The sequence below is a fragment of the Schistocerca nitens genome, chromosome 5 (genome assembly GCF_023898315.1).
Source record: "Schistocerca nitens isolate TAMUIC-IGC-003100 chromosome 5, iqSchNite1.1, whole genome shotgun sequence".
NCBI classification, from domain to species: Eukaryota; Metazoa; Arthropoda; class Insecta; order Orthoptera; family Acrididae; genus Schistocerca; species Schistocerca nitens.
In genome coordinates, this window is record NC_064618.1 from 556,331,832 (window position 1) to 556,356,282 (window position 24,451).

The following is a 24,451-nucleotide window of genomic DNA, read 5'->3' on the forward strand; positions in this document are numbered from 1 at the left end:
ATATCCACAGAAAGAACCACAGTCCACCATCTAAAAACTGATCCCAACCTTATAATCCTACCTAGAGACAAAGGCTTCACCACAATTGTTTTGAACCGGAATGATTACATGGCGGAAGGCTGTCAGATACTTCCACTTACAAACCTTGCCACAGTGACCTCATTCCATTAATCCAGCAGAATCTCCAGTCACTACTCAAATCTATAGGCCCATCCCAGAACCTCTCCCCAGAGTCCATTTCTCTACATACCGCTACCACTCCCCGCACTCACAGCTACTACATGCTTCCTAAAAAAGTCCAGAAACCCAACCAACCAGGACGCCCCATTGTGGCCGTTTACTGTGCCCCCACTGAGAGAATCTCTGCTCTCGTAGACCAACACCTTCAACCTATTACCAGGAACCTATCCTCCTATATAAAAGATACCACCCATTTCCTCCATCAACTCTCCACAGTTCCTGTCCCTTTACCACATGGTGCCCTGCTCGTCATATTGATAGCACCTCCCTGTACACTAACATTCCTAATGCCCATGGCCGTACTGCTATCAAACACTACCTATGGATTCCAAACCAACAGCCTCCTTCCTAGTCACCATGACCAACTATATCCTCACCCACAATTACTTCTCCTTTGAAGGCATTACCTACAAACAAATCCCGGTTACGGCTGTGGGCACCCACATGGCACCATCCTATGCCAACCTATTCATGGGCCATCTAGAGAAATCCTTCCTAAAAACCCAGAATCCTAAACCCCTCACCTGGTTCAGATTCACTGATGACATCTTTGCTATCTGGATTGAAGGTGAGGACACCCTATTCACATTCCTCCAGAACCTCAACAACTTATCCATTTGCTTCACCTGGGTCTACTCAACCCAACAAGCCACCTTCCTAGATGTTTACCTCCACCAGCAATACCTCCACTTCGACAGCTGCCACTCTTTCCACACCAAAAGTCCCTTCTATACAGCCTAGCCATCTGTGGTTGTCACATCTGCAGTGACAAGCAGTCCCTTTCAAAATATACCGAGGGCCTCATTGAAGCCTCCACAGACCGTAATTATCCTCCCATCCTTGTACAAAAACAAATCTCCCGTGCCTTATCTTTCCAGTCTCCCACCACCTCCCAAAGTCTGGCCACAGAAGAGCATTCCCCTCGTAACTCAGTACCATTTGGGACTGGAGCAACTGAATTACATTCTCTGCCAGGGTTGCGACTACCTCTTGTTGTGCTCTGAAATGAGAAATGTCCTGCCCACTATCCTTCCCACCCCTCCTACAGTGGTATTCCGCCTTCCACTGAACCTACACAAAATACTTGTCCATCCCTACACAACCCCTGCTCCGATTCCCTTACCTCATGGCTCATATCCCTGTAATAGACCTAGATGCAAGACCTGTCCCATACATTCTCCCATCACCACCTATTGCAGTCTGGTCACTAACATCACCTATCCCATCAAAGGCAGGGCTACCTGTGAAACCAGTCATGTGATTTACAAGCTAAGCTGCAACCACTGTGCTGCATTCTATGTAGGCATGACATCCAACAAGCTGTCTGTCCACATGAATGGCAACCGACAAACTGCGGCCAAAAAACAAGTGGACCACCCTGTTGCTGAACACACTGCCAAACATGATATCTCTCATGACTGCTTCACAGCCTGTGCCATATGAATCCTTCCCAGCAACACCAACTTTCCTGAATTGTGCAGGTGGGAACTTTCCCTGCAATTTATCTTATGCTCCTGTAACCCTCCTGGCCTCAACCTTCATTAGTCACTGTCCTCACCCATCCAGCCCCCTCCTTGTTCCCATTCCAGCACTACGCAGCTGTCATCCCACTGCCACACCCAGTCTTTTAATCCTTTAACTGCTCTGGATGTGTTAACGCGCCCGCCTTTGCACCTGTCCCTGTGTGCTCTGAACGTGTTTATGCACGCCACCAGTCCTTCTACCTGGTACTCTGAATGTGTCTACAGTTAAAGGGTTAATTTCTTTTTATTTCTCTCATTTCTGCTACTTACCCCACCTTCCCTCTTGCCATCCGTCTAAACTGCAGCACTTCACTGTCCACCACCCCCACCATACTATCCCTTCCCCTCCCCACCTCAGACTCCTCCTTACCCCCACCCAGTCACCATTCCCATCATGCACTGGTGCTGCTGCTCACAGTGTGGTTTCAGTTGTCTGACGCTGCAGATGTGTGTGCAAGTTGCATTTGTGTGAGTGGGTGTGTGTGTGTGCACGGTTGTATGTGTTTCTATTGCCAACAAAGGCCTTAATGGTCAAAAGCTATAATTGTATGAATCTTTTTGTTGTGCCTATCGCGACTCAGCATATCCGCTATACGGTGAGTGGCAACTTTCCTTCTCTAATATTGTTACATTTCATCCTGGATTTTCCACTGTTTGAAAATCCACTTGGTGTTGGATAAGGCAAACCAGGTCTGAACCAAAAGATAACAATTGCAATAAATGCTACTCTCGGTAATTCTTATCGATGACGAAGCTCTACTGAGTAAAGCTCCTCAGTCCTAGTTCACGTTTATGGCAGATAAGTATCCATTACATACATGGAATTTAACCAAATTTAGCAGCCGTCTTAATAATATAGATAAAAATATTTTGGGATGGATGCCTTGTTTACAAATGCCCCCACTAGTTTGAATTTCTCTGTTTGTATGTAAACTCAATTTAGTAGGACTGGACTGGAACTAATTGTTGACTAGCTTACCTCAGTCAGAAGATGGTTTTGTTGTTTAAGTCGAGCCAGAATATCATGAGAGGGTGGGCTTGTATGATGAACTGCCAAATTCATATGAAGTGGAAGTCCACCACGTTCCCAGCTCTCTGTCAAAGTAGCCAGATGCCTATTGACTTCCAAGACACGAGCACGTTGAAGTTCTAAACGTTCCTGCTGGGCTTCTGTCCACTGTTCCTGTAGTTGTAAAATAAAAAAAAAAAAAATACAAAAAATGCTTTACATTTTTCCCATGACTGTTTAAGTACTAGAACCAAAAGTGTATTTTGAATTAAGGACATTAATTTCTGAGGCTGTGAATCGTGAAATTACAGAAAAGAACAATGTGTGAAATACTAGAGAGAGAGAGAGAGAGAGAGAGAGAGAGAGAGAGAGAGAGTGCACTTGTGTTTCTGAATGGAGAACTCTGCACTACAGAGAAGAAATTATTGAAAGACTGATTTAACTGATAATATTGCAAAATTAAAACTGCACGTTCTCTCTCTGTATGTCAAATATGGGTTCTAAAAATGGTGATGAAGTCAACATTGAGATGATAATAATGATAATTATTATTATTTTAACTCTGGTGAAACACTGTAAATACAAATGTCGAACTGTACATTTACACATATATCTGTACAGGTCCTGACAGAAAAGAAAAATACAAGCAATGAGAACAGTAGAAAAAGATGAAGAAAACAATACAATTTTCAACTGTGGTAACAACTCTTTGTCCACTTTTTGGAGCAAACTAGTACTGCTGATTTTATCCTTCAGCTTTGAGAAACACGCAACATTACTCAACAAATTTGTGCACAAAGACACCTTAGCTCAATACAACAGTTACCATGGAATGAAATGTAGTATTCTCTGATTCAACATCAGCTTAAAGGGTGGTGCAAGTATTAGGACTACTAATGCCAATATATGGTGGACAATAGAAATCACTTGTAGCAGATAATTTTTTGTTAAGGAACATGTCTTTTATGCTCACTGTTTGTAAGTAAAGTGTGTGAGTAGGGCACATTGGTCATGGTTCACAACACAATAAAGCCAACTCTTAATTAAGTATCATTCTACTTTTAAGGCACAAGGGTTCCAAAACACAAGTTGTGTCCATGTTAAGTTTGGATCCAACACATATTATGAATTGTTCAAGCTCTATCATAATCATGTGCCATATCTACAAGCACACGTTTTCTGTGACATTTGCTATCACAAGTGTAACCAAACATGTACTACTTTCAGATGTCACAGACATAGATAGAACCACTCATTTTTGCACTTTATTTGGAATCTGTGTAGTGTTTTCTTCACCAAACTGCAAATGATGCTACCTTCTACACAAATTTATAATTCAGAGCTGAAGACCAATTTACATGTGCTATTTATATCGGCAGTACACATAGTAATAGTTGGGAATACAGAACACACAAGCCACTGATGTTAGATCTTAATGACTAGGGTTTCCTGTAAACATTTGGGCTGGAATGGTTGGTAATATCTTCCAGAGCTGTACATATTCCAGTGCATTTAATAGATCAGTTGACAATCAGTTTAGACACACCTCACTTATAAATCTGTATCATCTGCACACTGTATGACTTGTTATGTGCAACCTCTGGCTGAAAAATGATGGAGCCCCAAACATTTAAGTACTGAAGCTATCTGCTAACTGTGACATTGAGACACATTGGATGGATCATGCAGGACATGTTATGTGCCCAGTATATCAGTGTATTTACCTGATTTAATGACTCCCTTCTTTTTGTTTATTTGAGGGTGCAGGAGAAAGCATCTCAATAGTGAGGTGTAAATGTTCAAATTGACACCAGAGCTTAGTTTCTTGCCAAAACCAGTTATTTATTTTACAGCTTAATCCATAATGCTACCATTGTTGACATAGTTGGTTGATCATTGTAACGAAGTTCTCAAACATGTAATGAGCCTCAGGGCACTGTTTTAAAACCTACTGTAAATGTTTTAATATATCTTTCATAAAATGTAATTTGAGTTATTGTTGTATCTATTTTCAGAATCTTATGGATGTCTTACACATGTGTTGTTGTTGTTGTTGTTGTTGTGGTTTTCAGTCCTGAGACTGGTTTGATGCAACTCTCCATGCTACTCTATCCTGTGCAAGCTTCTTCATCTCCCAGTACCTACTGCAACCTACATCCTTCTGAATCTGCTTAGTGTATTCATCTCTTGGTCTCCCCCTCCAATACTAAATTGGTGATCCCTTGATGCCTCAGAACATGTCCTACCAACCGATCCCTTCTTCCGGTCACGTTGTGCCACAAACTCCTCTTCTCCCCAATCCTATTCAGTACCTCCTCATTAGCTTCTGTCTCGGGTTCTTCGGCCGACGTTCATCTAATGATTTTTCTGACGTTTCGCCAGCACGAGTGGCTGGCATTGTCAAAGCTTCACCCTCCATTGCCGGTGGTGAACGTCAGAAAAATCATTAGATGAACGTCGGCCGAAGCCCAGTTCACCACCGGCAATGGAGGGTGAAGCTTTGACAATGCCAGCCACTCGTGCTGGCGAAACGTCAGAAAAATCATTAGATGAACGTCGGCCGAAGAACCCGAGACAGAAGCCAATAGGCAGTTTGTCAACAAGTGGCCACGAAAGCCTCAACAATTTTGTACCTCCTCATTAGTTACGTGATCTACCCATCTAATCTTCAGCATTCTTCTGTAGCACCACATTTCGAAAGCTTCTATTCTCTTCTTGTCCAAACTATTTACCGTCCATGTTTCACTTCCATACATGGCTACACTCCATACAAATATTTTCAGAAATGACTTCCTGACACTTAAATCTATACTCAATGTTAACAAATTTCTCTTCTTCAGAAACGCTTTCCTTGCCATTGCCAGTCTACATTTTATATCCTCTTTACTTCGACCATCATCAGTTATTTTGCTCCCCAAATAGCAAAACTCCTTTACTACTTTAAGTGTCTCATTTCCTAATCTAATACCCTCAACATCACCCGACTTAATTCGACTACATTCCATTATCCTCGTTTTGCTTTTGTTGATGTTCATCTTACATCCTCCCTTCAAGACACCATCGATTCCGTTCAACTGCTCTTCCAAGTCCTTTGCTGTCTCTGACAGAATTACAATGTCATCGGCGAACCTCAAAGTTTTTATTTCTTCTCCATGGATTTTAATACCTACTCCGAATTTTTCTTTTGTTTCCTTTACTGCTTGCTCAATATACAGATTGAATAACATCGGGGAGAGGCTACAACCCTGTCTTACTCCCTTCCCAACCGCTGCTTCCCTTTCATGTCCCTCGACTCTTATAACTGCCATCTGGTTTCTGTACAAATTGTAAATAGCCTTTCGCTCCCTGTATTTTACCCCTGCCACCTTTAGAATTTGAAAGAGAGTATTCCAGTCAACATTGTCAAAAGCTTTCTCTAAGTCTACAAATGCTAGATACGTAGGTTTGCCTTTCCTTAATCTTTCTTCTAAGGTAAGTCGTAAGGTCAGTATTGTCTCACGTGTTCCAGTATTTCTACGGAATCCAAACTGATCTTCCCCGAGGTCAACTTCTACTAGTTTTTCCATTCGTCTGTAAAGAATTCGTGTTAGTACTTTGCAGCTGTGGCTTATTAAACTGATTGTCCGGTAATTTTCACATCTGTCAACACCTGCTTTCTTTGGGATTGGAATAATTATATTCTTCTTGAAGTCTGAGGGTATTTCACCTGTTTCATACATCTTGCTCACCAGATGGTAGAGTTTTGTCAGGACTGGCTCTCCCAAGGCCGTCAGTAGTTCCAACGGAATGTTGTCTACTCCGGGGGCCTTGTTTCGACTCAGGTCTTTCAGTGCTCTGTCAAACTCTTCACGCAGTATCGTATCTCCCATTTCATCTTCATCTACATCCTCTTCCATTTCCATAATATTGTCCTCAAGTACATCGCCCTTGTATAGACCCTCTATATACTCCTTCCACCTTTCTGCTTTCCCTTCTTTGATTAGAACTGGGTTTCCATCTGAGCTCTTGATGTTCATACAAGTGGTTCTCTTATCTCCAAAGGTCTCTTTAATTTTCCTGTAGGCAGTATCTATCTTACCCCTAGTGAGAAAAGCCTCTACATCCTTACATTTGTCCTCTAGCCATCCCTGCTTAGCCATTTTGCACTTCCTGTCGATCTCATTTTTGAGACGTTTGTATTCCTTTTTGCCTGCTTCATTTACTGCATTTTTATATTTTCTCCTTTCATCAATTAAATTCAATATTTCTTCTGTTACCCAAGGATTTCTACTAGCCCTCGTCTTTTTACCTATTTGATCCTCTGCTGCCTTCGCTACTTCATCCCTCAAAGCTACCCATTCCTCTTCTACTGTATTTCTTTCCCCCATTCCTGTCAATTGTTCCCTTATGCTCTCCCTGAAACTCTCTACAACCTCTGGTTCTTTCAGTTTATCCAGGTCCCATCTCCTTAAATTCCCACCTTTTTGCAGTTTCTTCAGTTTTAATCTACAGGTCATAACCAATAGATTGTGGTCAGAGTCCACATCTGCCCCTGGAAATGTCTTATAATTTAAAACCTGGTTCCTAAATCTCTGTCTTACCATTATATAATCTATCTGATACCTTTTAGTATCTCCAGGGTTCTTCCATGTATACAACCTTCTATCATGATTCTTAAACCAAGTGTTAGCTATGATTAAGTTGTGCTCTGTGCAAAATTCTACCAGGCGGCTTCCTCTTTCATTCCTTAGCCCCAATCCATATGCACCTACTACGTTTCCTTCTCTCCCTTTTCCTACACTCGAATTCCAGTCACCCATGACTATTAAATTTTCGTCTCCCTTCACTATCTGAATAATTTCTTTTATTTCATCATACATTTCTTCAATTTCTTCGTCATCTGCAGAGCTAGTTGGCATATAAACTTGTACTACTGTAGTAGGTGTGGGCTTCGTATCTATCTTGGCCACAATAATGCGTTCACTATGCTGTTTGTAGTAGCTTACCCGCATTCCTATTTTCCTATTCATTATTAAACCTACTCCTGCATTACCCCTATTTGACTTTGTGTTGATAACCCTGTAGTCACCTGACCAGAAGTCTTGTTCCTCCTGCCACCGAACTTCACTAATTACCACTATATCTAACTTTAACCTATCCATTTCCCTTTTCAAATTTTCTAACCTACCTGCTCGATTAAGGGATCTGACATTCCACGCTCCGATCCGTAGAACGCCAGTTTTCTTTCTCCTGATAACGACATCCTCTTGAGTAGTCCCCACCCAGAGATCCGAATGGGGGACTATTTTACCTCCGGAATATTTTACCCAAGAGGACGCCATCATCATTTAATCATGTACACATTTAATCATGTACACATGTATCTCACAAATTATGATTTAAAAGAATTCTTTTCCTTAACAAAAAATGATCCTGTGTGTGTGATCTATAATTTCTCAACCAGCACACATGCTAAAATTATCAGATAATGTTAACATAAGTTTCAGATTTTTCACTGAAGGAAAATAATATCAGTAGATTACTGTAGGAAATGTGTCCCAAAGTCATATGTATTTCCACTGGTGTCCTGAAAAGCTGCTCTTCTTAAACATAGATTAATGTAAAATAATGTGGATGAACATGTGAAAGATCCCAATAGTGGCAGATTGTGGCAAATTTGGTAACATTCTGGAGGCAGTTACATAGGTGGAAACTCTATGGGGTAAAAAGAGTGTGATGAAAGGAATGAATGATCTTCTTGGTAAATATACACTAAGTTAGCACACAGGAATTTGATGTTGAAATAAACATCATATAATGCATCTAATATTGCTTATTAACCTATTTAATGTCATTGACTCAGGAAATGTATGAGCAGGATTGATGGACAAGTAAATTATGATGATGATTGAATCTCTAAGTTTGGGGACTATGTAATTTGTCCTTTAGGAATGAAGATAGGAAATTGGAATATATATATATATTTAAAAAATGCTGTGACTTACCAAGCGAGAAAGTGCTGGTAGATAGACACAATAAAAAACACACAAACAAATTTCAAGCTTTCGCAACCCATGGTTGCTTCATCAGGAAAAAGGGAAGGAGAGGGAAAGACGAAATGATGAGGGTTTTAAAGGAGAGGGTAAGGAGTCATTCCAATCCCGGGAGTGGAAAGACTTACCTCACCGCATGTGCGGATGGATGTGTGTGTGTGCGCGCACGAGTGTATACCTGTCCCTTTTTCCCCCTAAGGTAAGTCTTTCTGCTCCCGGGATTGGACTGACTCCTTACACCTCCCTTAAAACCCACATCCTTTTGTCTTACCCTCTCCTTCCCTCCTTCCTGATGAAGCAACCGCGAGTTGTGAAAGCTTGAAATTTGTGTGTGCGTTTTTTTATTATTTTTTTTATTTTTAGAGGGAAACTCCATGTGGGAAAAATATATCTAAAAACACAGATGATGTGACTTACCGAACGAAAGTGCTGGCAGGTCGATAGACACACAAACAAACACAAACATACACACGAAATTCAAGCTTTCGCAACAAACTGTTGCCTCATCAGGAAAGAGGGAAGGAGAGGGAAAGACGAAAGGATGTGGGTTTTAAGGGAGAGGGTAAGGAGTCATTCCAATCCCAGGAGTGGAAAGACTTACCTTAGGGTGAAAAAAGGACAGGTATACACTCGCGCACACACACAGATCCATCCGCACATACACAGACACAAGCAGGAAAGATGAAAGGATGTGGGTTTTAAGGGAGAGGGTAAGGAGTCATTCCAATCCCGGGAATCTGTCTTTCCAGTTCACAAACAGTTCCTTTCAGCTATTAAACAGCCATTTCGGCTAGTTCCAATAACTTTCGCTTTTTTTCCATTTCCGTTTTTCCCACATCACTGATCTTTTTTAGCCGCTTCCCACAGGTTTTAACGTCATTATTTCTTCGTCAGACAATTGTTAGCATTATTTTCACAATCTGCCACCACAAAACCATTCCTTTTAATACATTTACACGCAGTTTTTTCGAAATTTTCCTGAATTGCTCCACCCTTTAACGTGTTTTGGCGGCAACACAACCACATAACCTTTGTGCACATCGTTGTCTACCAACCCAAGTTCACCACAGGATCAACATAGCCCAGCTATAACCAACACCTTTTCGCCTTTTTTCACACCAGATCTCCAGTTGCTTTCTAGTTCACCTTATCTCTCGCCATATATTTTTCTTTTCATTTTCATTTCAGCCTCATGTTACACTTTCCACCTTCTAATACCATGTCACCCTCACAACATCCCCACAATGACCCCATTAAGTTTTATTTACACTCCCTCCGCAAACACGCCTTCGCCCTAGACAGATTACACTCCCATATTTTATTTTCTCAGGCTTGTCTGACATTTGGCATTACCCCCAAAGGCCTCACACTTAAAGTTCCCATCTCTGGCTGTAATCCTTCTTTCCATCAGTCCCTATACCAGTTCCAAACTGAACAATCCATTGCCCTCACCCACCTAATCCATCACCTACAAAAAAGGTCTGCTTGTGTCTGTGTATGTGCGGATGGATATTTGTGTGCGTGCGAGTGTATACCTGTCCTTTTTTCCCCCTAAGGTAAGTTTTTCCACTCCCGGGATTGGAATGACTCCTTACCCTCTCCCTTAAAACCCACATCCTTTCGTCTTTCCCTCTCCTTCCCTCTTTCCTGATGAGGCAACAGTTTGTTGTGAAAGCTTGAATTTCGTGTGTATGTTTGTGTTTGTTTGTGTGTCTATCGACCTGCCAAGACTTTCGTTCGGTAAGTCACATCATATATAGCGCAGGCAGGACGATAGACACACAAACACACACACAATATTCAAGCTTTTGCAACAAACTGTTGCCTCATCAGGAAAGAGGGGAAGGAGAGGGAAAGACGAAAGGATGTGGGTTTTAAGGGAGAGGGTAAGGAGTCATTCCAATCCCGGGAGCGGAAAGACTTACCTTAGGGGGAAAAAAGGACAGGTATACACTCGCACACACACACATATCCATCCACACATATACAGACACAAGCAGACATATTTAAAGACAAAGAGTTTGGGCAGAGATGTCAGTCGAGGCGGAAGTGAAGAGGCAAAGATGATGCTGAATGACAGGTGAAGTATGAGTGGCGGCAACTTGAAATTAGCGGATATTGAGGCCTGGTGGGTAACGGGAAGAGAGGATATATTGAAGAGCAAGTTCCCATCTCCGGAGTTCGGATAGGTTGGTGTTGGTGGGAAGTATCCAGATAACCCGGACGGTGTAACACTGTGCCAAGATGTGCTGGCCGTGCACCAAGGCATGTTTAGCCACAGAGTGATCCTCATTACCAACAAACACTGTCTGCCTGTGTCCATTCATGCGAATGGACAGTTTGTTGCTGGTCATTCCCACATAGAATGCATCACAGTGTAGGCAGGTCAGTTGGTAAATCACGTGGGTGCTTTCACATGTGGCTCTGCCTTTGATCGTGTACACCTTCCGGGTTACAGGACTGGAGTAGGTGGTGGTGGGAGGGTGCATGGGACAGGTTTTACACCGGGGGCGGTTACAAGGATAGGAGCCAGAGGGTAGGGAAGGTGGACTGGGGATTTCATAGGGATGAACTGACAGGTTACGAAGGTTAGGTGGACGGCGGAAAGACACTCTTGGTGGAGTGGGGAGGATTTCATGAAGGATGGATCTCATTTCAGGGCAGGATTTGAGGAAGTCGTATCCCTGCTGGAGAGCCACATTCAGAGTCTGGTCCAGTCCCGGAAAGTATCCTGTCACAAGTGGGGCACTTTTGTGGTTCTTCTGTGGGGGATTCTGAGTTCGAGGGGATGAGGAAGTGGCTCTGGTTATTTGCTCCTGTACCAGGTCGGGAGGGTAGTTGCGAGATGCGAAAGCTGTTGTCAGGTTGTTGGTGTAATGGTTCAGGGATTCCGGACTAGAGCAGATTCGTTTGCCACGAAGACCTAGGCTGTAGGGAAGGGACCGTTTGATGTGGAATGGGTGGCAGCTGTCATAATGCAGGTACTGTTGCTTGTTGGTGGGTTTGATGTGGACGGACGTGTGAAGCTGGCCATTGGACAGATGGAGGTCAACGTCAAGGAAAGTGGCATGGGATTTGGAGTAGGACCAGGTGAATCTGATGGAACCAAAGGAGTTGAGGTTGCAGAGGAAATTCTGGAGTTCTTCTTCACTGTGAGTCCAGATCATGAAGATGTCATCAATAAATCTGTACCAAACTTTGGGTTGGCAGGCCTGGGTAACCAAGAAGGCTTCCTCTAAGCGACCCATGAATAGGTTGGCGATGAGGGGGCCATCCTGGTACCCATGGCTGTTCCCATTAATTGTTGGTATGTCTGGCCTTCAAAAGTGAAGAAGTTGTGGGTCAGGATGAAGCTGGCTAAGGTGATGAGGAAAGAGGTTTTAGGTAGGGTGGCAGTTGATCGGTGTGAAAGGAAGTGCTCCATCGCAGCAAGGCCCTGGACGTGCGGAATATTTGTGTATAAGGATGCATTCTATGTGGGAATGACCAGCAACAAACTGTCCATTCGCATGAATGGACACAGGCAGACAGTGTTTGTTGGTAATGAGGATCACCCTGTGGCTAAACATGCCTTGGTGCACGGCCAGCAAATCTTGGCACAGTGTTACACCGTCTGGGTTATCTGGATACTTCCCACCAATACCAACCTATCCGAACTCCGGAGATGGGAACTTGCTCTTCAATATATCCTATCTTCCCATTACCCACCAGGCCTCAATCTCCGCTAATTTCAAGTTGCCGCCACTCATACCTCACCTGTCATTCAACATCATCTTTGCCTCTTCACTTCCGCCTCGACTGACATCTCTGCCCAAACTCTTTGTCTTTAAATATGTCTGCTTGTGTCTGTATATGTGTGGATGGATATGTGTGTGTGTGCGAGTGTATACCTGTCCTTTTTTCCCCCTAAGGTAAGTCTTTCCGCTCCCGGGATTGGAATGACTCCTTACCCTCTCCCTTAAAACCCACATCCTTACGTCTTTCCCTCTCCTTCCCCTCTTTCCTGATGAGGCAACAGTTTGTTGCAAAAGCTTGAATATTGTGTGTGTGTTTGTGTGTCTATCGTCCTGCCAGCGCTTTCGTTCGGTAAGTCACATCATCTTTGTTTTTAGATATATTTTTCCCACGAGGAATGTTTCCCTCTCTCTCTCTCTCTCTCTCTCTCTCTCTCTCTCTATATATATATATATATATATATATATATATATATATATATATATATATATATATATATACACTCCTGGAAATGGAAAAAAGAACACATTGACACCGGTGTGTCAGACCCACCATACTTGCTCCGGGCACTGCGAGAGGGCTGTACAAGCAATGATCACACGCACGGCACAGCGGACACACCAGGAACCGCGGTGTTGGCCGTCGAATGGCGCTAGCTGCGCAGCATTTGTGCACCGCCGCCGTCAGTGTCAGCCAGTTTGCCGTGGCATACGGAGCTCCATCGCAGTCTTTAACACTGGTAGCATGCCGCGACAGCGTGGACGTGAACCGTATGTGCAGTTGACGGACTTTGAGCGAGGGCGTATAGTGGGCATGCGAGAGGCCGGGTGGACGTACCGCCGAATTGCTCAACACGTGGGGCGTGAGGTCTCCACAGTACATCGATGTTGTCGCCAGTGGTCGGCGGAAGGTGCACGTGCCCGTCGACCTGGGACCGGACCGCAGCGACGCACGGATGCACGCCAAGACCGTAGGATCCTACGCAGTGCCGTAGGGGACCGCACCGCCACTTCCCAGCAAATTAGGGACACTGTTGCTCCTGCGGTATCGGCGAGGACCATTCGCAACCGTCTCCATGAAGCTGGGCTACGGTCCCGCACACCGTTAGGCCGTCTTCCGCTCACGCCCCAACATCGTGCAGCCCGCCTCCAGTGGTGTCGCGACAGGCGTGAATGGAGGGACGAATGGAGACGTGTCGTCTTCAGCGATGAGAGTCGCTTCTGCCTTGGTGCCAATGATGGTCATATGCGTGTTTGGCGCCGTGCAGGTGAGCGCCACAATCAGGACTGCATACGACCGAGGCACACAGGGCCAACACCCGGCATCATGGTGTGGGGAGCGATCTCCTACACTGGCCGTACACCACCGGTGATCGTCGAGGGGACACTGAATAGTGCACGGTACATCAAAACCGTCATCGAACCCATCGTTCTACCATTCCTAGACCGGCAAGGGAACTTGCTGTTCCAACAGGACAATGCACGTCCGCATGTATCCCGTGCCACCCAACGTGCTCTAGAAGGTGTAAGTCAACTACCCTGGCCAGCAAGATCTCTGGATCTGTCCCCCATTGAGCATGTTTGGGACTGGATGAAGCGTCGTCTCACGCAGTCTGCACGTCCAGCACGAACGCTGGTCCAACTGAGGCGCCAGGTGGAAATGGCATGGCAAGCCGTTCCACAGGACGACATCCAGCATCTCTACGATCGTCTCCATGGGAGAATAGCAGCCTGCATTGCTGCGAAAGGTGGATATACACTGTACTAGTGCCGACATTGTGCATGCTCTGTTGCCTGTGTCTACGTGCCTGTGGTTCTGTCAGTGTGATCATGTGATGTATCTGACCCCAGGAATGTGTCAATAAAGTTTCCCCTTCCTGGGACAATGAATTCACGGTGTTCTTATTTCAATTTCCAGGAGTGTATATATATATATATATATATATATATATATATATATATATATATGGTTATAATAGAGGAAAACATTCCACGTAGGAAAAATATATCTAAAAACAAAGATGATGTGACTTACCAAATGAAAGTGCTGGCAGGTCGACAGACACACAAAGAAACACAAACATATACACAAAATTCAAGCTTTCGCAACAAACTGTTGCCTCATCAGGAAAGAGGGAAGGAGAAGGAAAGACGAAAGGATGTGGGTTTTAAGGGAGAGGGTAAGGAGTCATTCCAATCCCGGGAGCGGAAAGACTTACCTTAGGGGGAAAAAAGGACGGGTATACACTCGCACACACACACATATCCATCCACACATATACAGACACAACTAAAACCTCTTTCCTCATTACCTTAGCCAGCTTCAACCTGACCCACAACTTCTTCACTTTTGAAGGCCAGACATACCAACAATTAAAGGGAACAGCCATGGGTATCAGGATGGCCCCTTTGTACGCCAACTTATTCATGGGTCACTTAGAGGAAGCCTTCTTGGTTACCCAGGCCTGCCAACCCAAAGTTTGGTACAGATTTATTGATGACATCTTCATGATCTGGACTCACAGTGAAGAAGAACTCCAGAATTTCCTCTCCAACCTCAACTCCTTTGGTTCCATCAGATTCACCTGGTCCTACTCCAAATCCCATTCCACTCTCCTTGATGTTGACCTCCACCTGTCCAATGGCCAGCTTCACACGTCCGTCCACATCAAACCCACCAACAAGCAACAGTACCTCCATTACGACAGCTGCCACCCATTCCACATCAAACGGTCCCTTCCCTACAGCCTAGGTCTTTGTGGCAAACGAATCTGCTCCAGTCCGGAATCCCTGAACCATTACACCAACAACCTGACAACAGCTTACGCATCCCGCAACTACCCTCCCGCCCTGGTAGAGAAACAAATAACCAGAGCCACTTCCTCATCCTCTCAAACCCAGAACCTCCCACAGAAGAACCACAAAAGTGCCCCACTTGTGACAGGATACTTTCCGGGACTGGATCAGATTCTGAATGTGGCTCTCCAGCAGGGATACGACTTCCTCAAATCCTGCCTTGAAATGAGATCCATCCTTCATGAAATCCTCCCCACTCCACCAAGAGTGTCTTTCCGCCGTCCACCTAACCTTCGTAACCTGTTAGTTCATCCCTATGAAATCCCCAAACCACCTTCCCTACCCTCTGGCTCCTACCCTTGTAACCGCCTCCGGTGTAATACCTGTCCCATGCACCCTCCCACCACCACCTACTCCAGTCCTGTAACCCGGAAGGTGTACACGATCAAAGGCAGAGCCACGTGTGAAAGCACCCACGTGATCTACCAACTGACCTGCCTACACTGTGACGCATTCTATGTGGGAATGACCAGCAACAAACTGTCCATTCGCATGAATGGACACAGGCAGACAGTGTTTGTTGGTAATGAGGATCACCCTGTGGCTAAACATGCCTTGGTGCACGGCCAGCACATCTTGGCACAGTGTTACACCGTCCGGGTTATCTGGATACTTCCCACTAACACCAACCTACCCGAACTCCAGAGATGGGAACTTGCTCTTCAATATATCCTCTCTTCTCGTTATCCACCACGCCTCAATCTCCGCTAATTTCAAGTTGCCGCCACTCACACCTCACCTGTCATTCAACAACATCTTTGCCTCTGCACTTCTGCCTCGATAAAGTTGTGTCTGTATATGTGTGGATGGATATGTGTGTGTGTGCGAGTGTATACCCGTTCTTTTTTCCCCCTAAGGTAAGTCTTTCCGCTTCCGGGATTGGAATGACTCCTTACCCTCTCCCTTAAAACCCACATCCTTTCGTCTTTCCCTCTCCTTCCCTCTTTCCTGATGAGGCAACAGTTTGTTGCGAAAGCTTGAATTTTGTGTGTATGTTTGTGTTTGTTTGTGTGTCTGTCGACCTGCCAGCACTTTCATTTGGTAAGTCACATCATCTTTGTTTTTAGATTTATTTTTCCTATGTGGAATGTTTCCCTCTATATATATATATATATATATATATATATATATATATATATATATAGGGAAACATTCCACGTGGGAAAAATATATCTAAAAACAAAGATGATGTGACTTACCAAACAAAAGCGCTGGCACGTCGATAGACGTCTGCTTGTGTCTGTATATGTGTGGATGGATATGTGTGTGTGTGTGTGTGCGAGTGTAAACCCGTCCTTTTTTCCCCTTGAGGTAAGTCTTTCTGCTCCCGGGATTGGAATGACTCCTTACCCTCTCCCTTAAAACCCACATCCTTTCGTCTTTCCCTCTCCTTCCCTCTTTCCTGATGAGGCAACAGTTTGTTGCGAAAGCTTGAATTTTGCGTGTATGTTTGTGTTTGTTTGTGTGTCTATCGACGTGCCAGCACTTTCGTTTGGTAAGTCACATCATCTTTGTATATATATATATATATATATATATATATATATATATATATATATATATATATATATATATATATATAACAGAGGGAAACATTCCACGTGGAAAAAATATATCTAAAAAGAAAGATGATGAGACTTACCAAACAAAAGCGCTGGCAGGTCGATAGACACACAAACAAACACAAATATACACACAAAATTCAAGCTTTCGCAACAAACTGTTGCCTCATCAGGAAAGAGGGAAGGAGAGGGAAAGACGAAAGGATGTGGGTTTTAAGGGAGAGGGTAAGGAGTCATTCCAATCCCGGGAGCGGAAAGACTTACCTTAGGGGGAAAAAAGGACAGGTATACACTCGCACACACACACATATCCATCCACACATACAGACACAAGCAGACATATTTAAAGACAAAGAGTTTGGGCAGAGATGTCAGTCGAGGTGGAAGAGTAGAGGCAAAGAAGTTGTTGAGAGACAGGTGAGGTATGAGTGGCGGTAACTGGAAATTAGCGGAGATTGAGGCCTGGCGGATAACGAGAAGAGAGGATATACTGAAGGGCAAGTTCCCATCTCCGGAGTTCGGATAGGTTGGTGTTGGTGGGAAGTATCCAGATAACCCGGACGGTGTAACACTGTGCCAAGATGTGCTGGCTGTGCACCAAGGCATGTTTAGCCACAGGGTGATCCTCATTACCAACAAACACTGTCTGCCTGTGTCCATTCATGCGAATGGGCAGTTTGTTGCTGGTCATTCCCACATAGAATGCATCACAGTGTAGGCAGGTCAGTTGGTAAATCACGTGGGTGCTTTCACACGTGGCTCTGCCTTTGATCGTGTACACCTTCCGGGTTACAGGAACGTGTTTTGGCGGCAACACAACCACCTAACCTTTATGCACATCGTTTTCTACCTACACTATTTCACAACAGGATCAACATAACCCAGCTTCAACCAACCCCTTTTCGCCTCTTTTCACACCAGATCTCCATTTGCTTTCTACTTCACCTTTATCTCTCCCCACATATTTTTATATTCATTTTCATTTCAGCCTCACGTTACACTTTCGACCTTCTAGTACCATGTCACCCGCACAACACCCCCACAACGGCCCCATTAAGTTTTATTTACATTCCCTCCGCAGACATGCCTTCGCCCTAGCCAGATTACGCTCCCATATTCTATTTTCTCAGGCTTGTCTGACATTTGGCATTACCCCCAAAGGCCTCACACTTAAAGTTCCCATCTCTGGCTGCAACCCTTCCTTCCATCAGCCCCTATACCAGTTCCAAACTGAACAATCCATTGCCCTCACCCACCTAATCCTTCACCTACACATCAACTCAGCCAATGAACACACCCGTCAACTCCTATCCTTAATAAAAGTCCTTAATCTTTCCTCTCCCACATCCACACCGGCTGTTCAGAGCATCCTCCTACAGGCCAACCGTAAATTAGAACAGCATGCCACCCTCCACCTCAAAAAACTATCCAATCTCCTGGTTTCCCACCTCCGGAAAGGCAACTCACTCACCCTTCACAACCTTTCCAGCAAACCTCAACCACCTCTCATTGCACACAAACCCAGTCTCTCCCATCTACTCGATCTCCCACTTCCAGCTCCACTCCCTCCAAAACCTCAAAATTCCTTTCAACACAATCTGGAACCACAACACCCTAATTCAGTAGTTAACCTTTCCTCCAAACCTCTCTCCCAATCCGAAACCTCTGTCCTATCCAAAGGCCTCACCTTCAGCCCCACTCCCAGATTCAACCAAACAGCCCTCGTCAAAGATTTACTGTCCTACACCCGTACTCTCTGCTGGAAATATCACTTTGCCACGAAGAAAAATGATCCTAATCCTACTCCTGATGATCCAACTCCCCAAGACACCATCCAAATTGAACCCTGCCTGGAACAGTTCCGTCCTCCGTCACAGCGAGACCCACCTCCTCTTCCTCAAAATCACCCTCTCCAAACCTTCCAGGAATTTCTGACTTCCAGCCTTGCATCTCAATCCTTCTTAAAAAACCTTAATCCTACACCCAACATCACCACTGCTGAAGCCCAGGCTATCCGTGATCTGAAGGCTGACCGATCCATCGTCATTCTTCCGGCGGACAAGGGTTCCACGACCGTGGTACTTGATCGTCGGGAGTATGTGGCTGAGGGACTGCGTCAGCTTTCAGACAACACCACATACAAAGTTTGCCAAGGTAACCCCATTCCCGATGTCCAGGCGGAGCTTCAAGGAATCCTCAGAACCTTAGGCCCCCTGCAAAACCTTTCACCTGACTCCATCAACCTCCTGACCCCACCGACACCCCGCACCCCAACCTTCTACCTTCTTCCTAAAATCCACAAACCCAATCATCCCGGCCGCCCCATTGTAGCTGGTTACCAAGCCCCCACAGAACGTATCTCTGCCTACGTAGATCAACACCTTCAACCCATTACATGCAGTCTCCCATCCTTCATCAAAGACACCAACCACTTCCTTGAACGCCTGGAATCCTTACCCAATCTGTTACCCCCGGAAACCATCCTTGTAACCATTGATGCCACTTCCTTATACACAAATATTCTGCACGTCCAGGGCCTCGCTGCGATGGAGCATTTCCTTTCACGCCGATCACCTGCCACCCTACCTAAAACCTCTTTCCTCATTACCTTAGCCAGCTTCATCCTGACCCACAACTTCTTCACTTTTGAAGGCCAGACATACCAACAATTAAAGGGAACAGCCATGGGTACCAGGATGGCCCCCTCGTACGCCAACCTATTCATGGGTCGCCTAGAGGAAGCCTTCTTGGTTACCCAGGTCTGCCAACCCAAAGTTTGGTACAGATTTATTGATGACATCTTCATGATCTGGACTCACAGTGAAGAAGAACTCCAGAATTTCCTCTCCAACCTCAACTCCTTTGGTTCCATCAGATTCACCTGGTCCTACTCCAAATCCCATGCCACTTTCCTTGACGTTGACCTCCACCTGTCCAATGGCCAACTTCACACGTCCGTCCACATCAAACCCACCAACAAGCAACAGTACCTCCATTATGACAGCTGCCACCCATTCCACATCAAACGGTCCCTTCCCTACAGCCTAGGTCTTCGTGGCAAACGAATCTGCTCCAGTCCGGAATCCCTGAAACATTACACCAACAACCTGACAACAGCTTTCGCATCCCGCAACTACCCTCCCGGCCTGGTACAGAAGCAAATAACCAGAGCCACTTCCTCATCCCCTCAAACCCAGAATCCCCCACAGAAGAACCACAAAAGTGCCCCACTTGTGACAGGATACTTTCCGGGACTGGACCAGACTCTGAATGTGGCTCTCCAGCAGGGATACGACTTCCTCAAATCCTGCCCTGAAATGAGATCCATCCTTCATGAAATCCTCCCCACTCCGCCAAGAGTGTCTTTCCGCCGTCCACCTAACCTTCGTAACCTGTTAGTTCATCCCTATGAAATCCCCAAACCACCTTCCCTACCCTCTGGCTCCTATCCTTGTAACCGCCCCCCCCTATCCTTGTAACCGCCCCCGGTGCAAAACCTGTCCCATGCACCCTCCCACCACCACCTACTCCAGTCCTGTAACCCGGAAGGTGTACACGATCAAAGGCAGAGCCACGTGTGAAAGCACCCACGTGATTTACCAACTGACCTGCCTACACTGTGATGCATTCTATGTGGGAATGACCAGCAACAAACTGTCCATTCGCATGAATGGACACAGGCAGACAGTGTTTGTTGGTAATGAGGATCACCCTGTGGCTAAACATGCCTTGGTGCACGGCCAGCACATCTTGGCACAGTGTTACACCGTCCGGGTTATCTGGATACTTCCCACCAACACCAACCTATCCGAACTCCGGAGATGGGAACTTGCCCTTCAGTATATCCTCTCTTTTCGTTATCCGCCAGGCCTCAATCTCCGCTAATTTCCAGTTGCCGCCACTCATACCTCACCTGTCTCTCAACAACTTCTTTGCCTCTACTCTTCCACCTCGACTGACATCTCTGCCCAAACTCTTTGTCTTTAAATATGTCTGCTTGTGTCTGTATGTGTGGATGGATATGTGTGTGTGTGCGAGTGTATACCTGTCCTTTTTTCCCCCTAAGGTAAGTCTTTCCGCTCCCGGGATTGGAATGACTCCTTACCCTCTCCCTTAAAACCCACATCCTTTCGTCTTTCCCTCTCCTTCCCTCTTTCCTGATGAGGCAACAGTTTGTTGCGAAAGCTTGAATTTTGTGTGTATATTTGTGTTTGTTTGTGTGTCTATCGACCTGCCAGCGCTTTTGTTTGGTAAGTCTCATCATCTTACACTCTCTCTCTGTACGTTGTGTGACTTCTACCACAAAACTGATCTGTCCACATTTTATCCCTTAGGTGTTCTTCCTGTTTGCTATCACTCCTTTTATAATGATACAGGAACTGCTTAAAATATTCAACAATTTTTAAAAAAAAATTCCTGATAAGAGCTGAGGGAACATGATGAAGGAATTGCTTTAAAGATTCAAGAATGCCTTTAATTTTTTCCCTTGACAATGCTGTTTCAATCATTCATGTTCTAGTGACTAGTGAACAAGGTATGTACATTTCAGAGCACTCATTGCACTACGTCTTAAGTTCGTTCATTTGAGAGTTGCGATGAGTGTAATTTGGTTTTGGGAGTGGCTGGAGAGTACGCTATACTGAATGCCTGTATAAGAGATCTCCATATCATAGCCACTGGCTGGAGACCAGGGTGGTTAGTGGGGACTTATACAAATGATTTTGCAGTAGTGAAACAACTGGCAGAACTACAATTTCCTTGTCCTCCCATAGATTTCTCAATACTACCCATTCTCCCTCGGAGATGTTTGATCTTAGCATTGGCAATTTGCTAAGTACTCTCCAGGTTTTGAGCTGAACCTCTTCTACTGCTTCTGGCAGTAGAGAAGCTACGATATGCTCCACAGTCCTGATGTAATCTGCTATTTGTAGCATTTTTGGAGTGGGCATGAAATGTCGCCCTTTAGCAAGGATCTTCACTGTATCCTCATTCAAACGTTTGTCAGTTAGATTAGTTACAGTACAGCTCTCTGCATCTTGGCTTGACTTTTGTGTAAGTGATCAAAATTTGCTTTCTGGCAACAACTGCATTGATTCTGCTTGTGACCATGTCACATTGTCAACCCAATCCCAAGAACCTGTAGAGAGTTTAGTGTGTATGTAAAGAGAGTGATGAAAATCATCAAACTGAACAGGTGAGGCAGTCGAAATCGAGAACCTGAGGAACAGGTCAAGACTGAGACCAAGGAAGAGCAGCCAAAAATTGCTTATCTACCTTAAGCTGGCCCAATATCCGGAAGGACTGATACGCCCTATGGAAACATGGCATCCATTGTATTTCACTCTCTCCAACTAAGATAAAAAATATTATTTGTAATGTCAACAATGATCTAGGTCTCCGAAGGCTGGGTGTGTATCACATTCCACATGAATGTGGCATGTCTTACATGAGGTAGACAATCAAAACAGTTGAGGTGAGATGCAAGAAACATCGGCAACATACTTGACTAAAATAACCAAGTAAACCAGCTGCTGCCAAGCACTGCCTCAAATATAATCATGAAATGAAATACAATAAGACCAATATCATGGTACAAATGTCCATTTTTTGAGACAGTATAGTTGAGGAGTCTATTGAAATTAAGCTGTCAGAAAACCTAATTAATAGGGACAATAGTTTCAATTTAAGTAACAGGCACTTGATTAATTAAAATCTCACTGGCCATCACATATACCAGAGTTGGAAAGTGCAGAGAAAATTTGCATTTCATGAAATTTCAGTGAGAGTTCTGAAAAACAAAAAAGCATCAAACGGCATAGCGGGTGTCAGGAATTTAACTCGGCTATAAACAACTGCACGAGACCAACAATAGTTCACAGTCTTGCTGGAGTTCAGGCAGTGCGACACGTAGCAGCAAAAGTCACAGACCTGAACAAGGCGGCTGGATTGATCATCAAGATATTGAGCACACAATGGAAACAAGAACTTGGCAGAACACTGGACGCACACTATTAAAAAACCTACCATGCTTCGACTATAGTTAGTGCCTAAACAAAAGTGTCAGTCACCATAACATGGGTACTAAGTGTATCTTGTCAGTATATGAAGGCTGGTGTGAGTATGAAAGTTGGTGTAGTCTCCCACTGGTTTTACATGCTAACATTCACGTCGTGTCACAAAAGCAGGAGACCATGCTAACAGTAATGCTCTGATAAGCCTTCTGGTACTGACTGACAACTTGCACTTATTATTGACATAATGGTGGTTAACAATATACTTAGGTATCTGTTATAGTGTAAACAAAGCAGCTTATTATTATTTTTAATATTTTTTTTATAAAAAAATATGTTTTTTAAAATGGTGTTAGGATGTTTTCACATCACTGAAAGGCAATTTTCCTGTTTGTTTTCATTGATATGAAGATGGTTACTAGTCAACCAAAACCAGTTATCATCTAATAACTTCTCCTTTGTGGGGGACCACAGTCATGTGTCTGAAAGAAATTTCCACAATTTGACAGTAAATTATTAATAATTTATTTCACACCATCATAATTTTGATTTTATAGCCATTAATAAAATGTATACATCATACAATGCACTGCATGATGTGAGGATCAAAAAGTCATTACTTAATTTAAGAACCGTACGTCCATGTCACAAAATGTTCAGCATGCCTAAATGACATAACATTTTCAAAATAACATATACCTTGCCTTATAAACCAGTTGTCATGTTACAGGAGATGGGTACATGTCAGATACAGAATAAGTTTGAAATTGTGTACAGTGAATAAACACACTGTTAATGTGTCTCTGACAGTCTATACATTGCTGTGACCTACATTCACCACATCCATACATAAACTGGCATTAACATTTGTCAACATAAGGGCAAAGGTTGTTACAAAGTAACACCACTGTGTAGCCGCATGATCTTTAGACCGGCAAAGACATTACCAAGGAAAGTAAGAGGGATTATTTAGTTGGCTAAGCGCTTAACCACAACCTTATAATACAAGCTCATAAAAGCCTCTTATAGAGACAAAATGCATTACTCCATTCTCAAAGTGTAAATATAAACATTTTTGCATGCACAACAAAATATGATACAAAAAATAATAGCACACATGTTGTATTATAAAATAGTAATCATCTGATTCCTGGTGACTTACATAAAAAAGCATACATATGCAGCAATTAGCAAGACCCATGTGAAATGCAGACACACCACAAAATTCTTGTCCACAACAAAACATAGGAGGAGAGGGAGGAAGAATTGTACAGGAGAAAGGGCATTGGGTGCCAGGGGGACTGTAGGGGAGAAAGGGAGGAACAGACAATAGATGGTAGAATGATGGATATGGGATTGAGGGGTGACAGCAGGAGGGGGTTGTAAGGAGAAATGTGGTTAGACCAATGATGATACATTGGTAAATGTGGGAGTTGGGGGACGTGGGGGATGAGGTGGAGGGTGGTTAGGGGAGGACTGGGGTG

General features: G+C 44.3%; 1 protein-coding gene across 2 annotated transcripts in view; it reads right to left on the minus strand.

Annotated features, from left to right (window-relative positions):
• The window catches only part of LOC126259884 (suppressor APC domain-containing protein 2), a 154,826-nt gene that overhangs the window by 24,854 nt on the left and 105,521 nt on the right, over positions 1-24,451 (minus strand). For both annotated transcript variants that reach the window (XM_049956955.1, XM_049956956.1), the window contains exon 6: positions 2,743-2,946. In XM_049956955.1, the coding sequence (XP_049812912.1) occupies positions 2,743-2,946 (204 nt within the window). The remainder of the gene's footprint in view (positions 1-2,742; positions 2,947-24,451) is intronic.